At 42.1% G+C, this 5,564-nt stretch overlaps 1 protein-coding gene across 1 annotated transcript; it reads right to left on the bottom strand.

Moving 5' to 3' along the window:
• Positions 1-1,437: 1,437 nt before the first annotated feature.
• On the bottom strand, positions 1,438-2,212 carry LOC101357867 (transmembrane epididymal protein 1-like). Its single transcript, XM_004372889.2, has one exon. It carries the CDS (start codon positions 2,210-2,212, stop codon positions 1,439-1,441), a length of 774 nt encoding a protein of 257 aa, XP_004372946.1. The 3' UTR covers position 1,438.
• Positions 2,213-5,564: the final 3,352 nt, after the last annotated feature.

The raw sequence follows: 5,564 nt of genomic DNA, 5'->3' as shown, positions 1-5,564 counted from the left end.
ATGATACTGTGAAGTACTTCCTTCCTTTGCAATAACTTGGAATGCTCACAAGCCTCCAGAAACCAAAGGGTAGAGTCCCTGACAAGCAGACCACAACTCACATTGTTACACCTTAACTTGGTACAAGAAAATTAACAAGAAAAAGTAGGGTCAGAACCAAAGTAACACGGATACATCTAAGTCTTCTAAGGAACTAGAAGAAAAGGGGAAACTAGAAGGATGGTGACCTTCTAGAATCCCTGCCCCAGTCCTACTCTGTCCTAAGCCTAGATGTTGAGCTGTGACCAGGAGTGAAGGAATCTAGACATATTCTCCATATCCTGGAGAGAAGCAGAAGGGATAGTATAAAGACATTTCTTTTGCAGATCCCCAAGAATATAACTCTGCTCCTCTGAATCTTACACTTGACAACCAGCTATAGCATTATATTACATAAGTAAATATCCAGCTACCTTAAGCCAGTTCCTTAAGCCTTTTGAATTTTAGATTATTCATCTGTAAACCCTACCCAATGGTATGGTTGAAAGGATTAAAAAGAAAATCATGCAGAATAAACAAGCCGTTAGATTTTATTACACATGTGAACCACAAAGATGTGTATTCAGGTGAGTCCTCTTCTTGGAAATGGATTCAAGCACATACAGAGCAATGGTTTGATCTGCCCAGGTAAAAGAATCTGACACACTCCATGATTCAGGAAACAGGGGTGGAGAAACCCTGGAAGCAGACATGCCCTTTTGAGCTTCCACTATGTGCATGGTGTTGCTATGTCCTATTAGACTCTGCAGAGATAATTGCCTTTAAGGATCTGACTTTTTGTTGATGAATCATAAAGTAATCAAATGCAAAATCTCAACAGTTCAATGCGTTTTTATGTAGTCAAAATAACAGTTCAGATTTTGTATGAATGTTGAAGAGATCCGGGCCTAGAAAGTATGAGGCTATGACTATATTGGTGGGTAGAAATAATATGATGTACTAAAGAATGTGATTGGTGGTTGGTATTCTGCATGGTGGGGAAAGGGATGTTTATAAAGGCTCAAAGACAGAGTATAGTAAACTTAAAGTTCTCATCGGAGGGGAGTGCAGGGAGTGCAGAGAGAATCAGTGCAAGCAGATTACCTTGGCTGGAGTAGAGGAGAGGGAAGTGAGGTTGGGGAAATACTTGGGGAGGCAAGACTGAAGATCATACTTATGTGGCTTTCTTGTTTAATTTGCCCTTCTTTTGCATGCTGCTCAGCAAATAAGATCAAGACAAGCAAGAGGTTAGTAAGGGGTGTGCCCTGCCCCAGCAGAGTGAGCTGCCTCAGGGTGAGTCCTCTGAAAGAAGGAGGCCTGATTATCCTCTCAGCAGCTCCACCTCTCATAGCTTCTCATCCAGATGTTCCAGAGTGTGCCAGTAAGGTGGAGCCATTTGGGGCTCATCCAGATTCAGGCATCAACAAATGTAACAATACCACACAAAGGAGAAGCCATAGATCCAGATCATCAAAATGGCAGCAAAGGCCACATGCCAGCAAAAGAAGGTGGTGACAAACATAATGTCATTTTTGTCATCATCCATCCATTTATAACCAGAGATTGGTTTGAACAGCATAAAGCCTATATGCATCAGCCAAGAGCCTACCACCATATTTAAAAAGGCCTTCATCACCCAGATCTGAGGCATGTTGGGCGCCCACAGCTCAACAATCACCACCAATGTTAGCAGGAACATGGCCTGGATGAGCAGGATGTGAGCCTGAAGTTCCACTCCTTCTGTGTCCTGGATGTGAGACACCATCAAGGGCAGACACATGAACAAGGCCAGGGCTTGGGCACCTTGTTCCAGAGCAGCACATCTCTGGGGCAGCAGGTTCTGGCTCACCACATCTACACACCCGCTCAGGAAGAAGCTCATGTATAGAGTGAGATGCTGCCATTCTTTGTGGTATATAAAGTTTCTCTGGTGAAATAGCTTGGTGATAAGTACAAACTCTCCAGGAATATTATGCAGCTCTTGAGCTACTAAAATGCAGGCACTCATTATCTTCAGCAATCCAACATAGTATATTTGCCTCAGCTTGGCCCATCTTCCCTTGCTCCAGGGACGGCTTGGCGGATACTGGACGGGGTAGTTGCATATTGAGGCCCTGGAGAACAGTCGTGCCTGATAAAGACCATAGAAGAAGAAAGACAGCCCCGGGAACAGATGACCCTCAAAGCCTCCCATGGAACTGAAGGCAGATCTCACCAAGGGCAGAGGCAAAAGACCCAGGAATGAACATTAGCTCAGGGCCACCTCGGGCTCTAGAGCGTGGAGGGAGCTTTCTACAGCCTACTTATATCCTCTCTATTCAGCCGACTGCATCCACACACAGAAGGGAAATGGTTTTGGAGGAAACCCAAACTTATGGTAGGGTGGGTGTCATGGCTTCCGTTCTTATCCTCTGCTCTGGTCCACTGAGAACTAACTAACCTTTGCAAAGCAATGAAACAAGCATATTGTACAGCACAATACCTGGGCACTTGCCATTCTCGGAGACCATGCTATAGCACCCAACGTGCCTCTCCCCTCTCTTGCTCTTGACTCCATTACTACCTTCCTTACTTCCCTCCCATATTCACAGAATGTAAGGGAGAACCCACAGACAGCATGGACAACACACAAAGTAGGGTATATCCATACTCATACAAACATTAAATGTTCCCCTGGGTATAAATAGTCTTAAGAGCTACAAGAAGCATACACAATGCCCAATTTCCTGACATCATGTGAAGATTGCCAGGAAAATGTTCCCTCCTGAAAATGTCTCTTCCTCTGATCTCCAGATAAAACTGGGATGCTACCATCTGAGATTCCTTCCTTTAGATTGAAGTAGTGTTTTTCCAACTTAAAAATGCAGGTAAGTAAGTTGTACCCAGAGGTAGTGAACTGGAATCTCTTGAGGTGGTATTTTGCAAAAAGCATTTCAATAAACACCACCAGGTAATTCTTGTGCACTCTTAATTTTGAGAACCACTGAAGTAATCTTAGTGCAAATTAGCCCGTCTAATGTTTTATCACATGAAATAGGCATTTATTTAAATGTAATAGTCATATTAACCTTCATTTCAGCCAACCGACTATAGAGAATGTCTCAAAGTTTCCTTCATATAGATCCCAAAGATTTCCACTGAGATTTATTTGTTGCTAAGTTTTCTTTTGTTGCTACTTTGAATGGGTCTTCTGTTTTAATTTCTAATTAATATTGATATGTTGTTGTTGGTTGCCACCAAGTTAATTCTGACTAATGGCAACCCCATGTGTTACAGAGTAGAACTATGCTCCATAGGGTTTTCTTGGCTGTAATCTTAACGAAAGCAGGTCACCAGGCCTATCTTCCGCGAAGCTGCCGGATGGCTTCAAACTGCGAAGCTTTAGGTTAGCAGTCAACCATAAACCATTTGTACTATCTAAATCCAAACAACCAAACCTGTTGCTGTCAAGTCGATTCCGACTCATAGTGACCCTATAGGACAGAGTAGAACTGCCCCATAGAGTTTCCAAGGCTGTAATCTTTAAGGAAGCAGACTGCCGCATCTGTCTCCCTCAAAGCAGCTGGTGGGTTTGAACCTCCAACCGGTTGGTTAGCAGCAAAGTGCTTAACCACTGTGCTACCTAGGGACCTTTGATATTGCTATAAGAAGCTATAATTTTATATTGATCTTCCTGTTAATCATCTTTTTGGTTTATCACATTGTTCTAACTAATTTTTCAGCTGATGTTATATAATCCTCTTATCCACAAAAATTTTTTTTAATTTCTCCTTTTTGATATTTTTCTTCTTTTCCTGTTACCTTTTCTAATTGCATCACCCTGGTAGAAATGTATTGTTATTTCAGTTATGATAGCTCTACTTTTCTGGAAAATGCCCCTCAAAGCATGTGGGCTAAATGAGAATCATCTTCTAACAAATTCTGCTTTCCTAGACATGGATGGACCAGGAGAAGGCACCTGACCCAGTGAAGCCAATGTAAGCCCCTCACCAGGATAGTTTTAATCAAAGAAAACAACTCGCAGCTCTCTCTAATGTTGTTGCTGGGTGCCATCAAGTGAGGTCCGATTCATAGTGACCCCATATGACAGATTAGAACTGCATCATAGGGTTTTCTTCTCTGTAATCTTTATGGAAGCAGACAGACAGGTCTTTCTCCTGCAAAGCCACTAGGTGGGTTCTAACCATCAACCTCTTGGTTAGCAGCTGAGCATTTAACCACTGGGCCACCAGGGCTCCTTAGCTCTCTCATAGACTATATAAATTCTATTTACTGCAGAACCAAGTAGTGTTGAGATTATATTTCCTGCTCCATGGATCCAATGTTGTATTATTTATCTGTTGCTGCATAACAAAGGAGTCCTGGTGGCTCAGTGGTAAAGTGCTCGGCTGCTAACCGAAAGGTCGGCGGTTTGAACCCACCAGCCACCTCATGGGAGAAAGATGTGGCAGTCTGTTTCCATAAGGATTTAAGTCTTGGAAAGCCTATGGAACAGTTCTACTCTGTTCTATAGGGTCGTTATGAGTTGGAACTCACTCTATGCCAATGGGATGGGCTGCATAACAAATTAACACAAACTTTCACTTAAAACAACATTTATTTATTATGTCACAGTTTCTGGATCTTTTTCACCAGCCCTCTATTTTACCAAGGATGATGTCCTTCTCCAGGGACTGGTCCCATCAGATAACATGTCAAAAGTATGTGCAATGAAGTCTTGCCATTCAAGCTTCTAAGGAACATTCCGGTTGTACTTCTTCCAAGACAGATTTGTTCATTTTTCTGGCAGTCCGTGATAAATTCAATATTCTTCACCAACACCGTAATTCAAAGGTATCGATTCTTTTCCAGTCTTCCTTGTTTATTGTCCAGCTTTCGCATGCATAAGAAGGAATCGAAAATACCTTGGCTTGGGTCAGGCATATCTTAGTCCTCAAGGTGACATCTTTGCTTTTTAACACTTTAAAGAGGTCATTTGCAGCAGAGTTGCCCAGTGCAATGCGTCATTTGATTTTTTGACTTCTGCTTCCATGAGCGTTGATTGTGGATCTAAGTAAAATGGAATCCTTGACAACTTCAGTCTTTTCTGTGTTTATCATGATGTTGCTTATTGGTCTGGTTGTGAGGATTTTTGTTTTCTTAATGGTGAGGTGTAATCTAACTGAAGGCTGTAGTCTTTGATCTTCATCAGTAAGTGCCTCAAGTCCTCTTCATTTTCCGAAAGTAAGGTTTGGTCATCCACATATTGCAGGTTGTTAACAGTCTTCCTCCAATCCTAATGTTGCGTTCTTCTTCAACACAGTTCAGCTTCTCCAATTATTCGCTCAGCATACAGATTGAATAACTATGGTAAAAGGATACAACCATGATACACACCTTTCCTGATTTTAAACCATGCAGTATCCTCTTGTTCTGTTCAAATGACTGCCTCCTGGTCTATGTACAGGTTCCTCATGAGCACAACTAAGTGTTCTGGATGTCTCATTCTTCAAAATGTTATCCATAATTTGTTATGATCCACACAATCGAATGCCTTTGCATAAAAC

Source organism: Trichechus manatus, unplaced genomic scaffold, assembly GCF_000243295.1.
Source record: "Trichechus manatus latirostris isolate Lorelei unplaced genomic scaffold, TriManLat1.0 scaffold00021, whole genome shotgun sequence".
Classification (NCBI taxonomy): Eukaryota; Metazoa; Chordata; class Mammalia; order Sirenia; family Trichechidae; genus Trichechus; species Trichechus manatus.
This window is presented reverse-complemented; position numbering and strand designations above follow the sequence as displayed.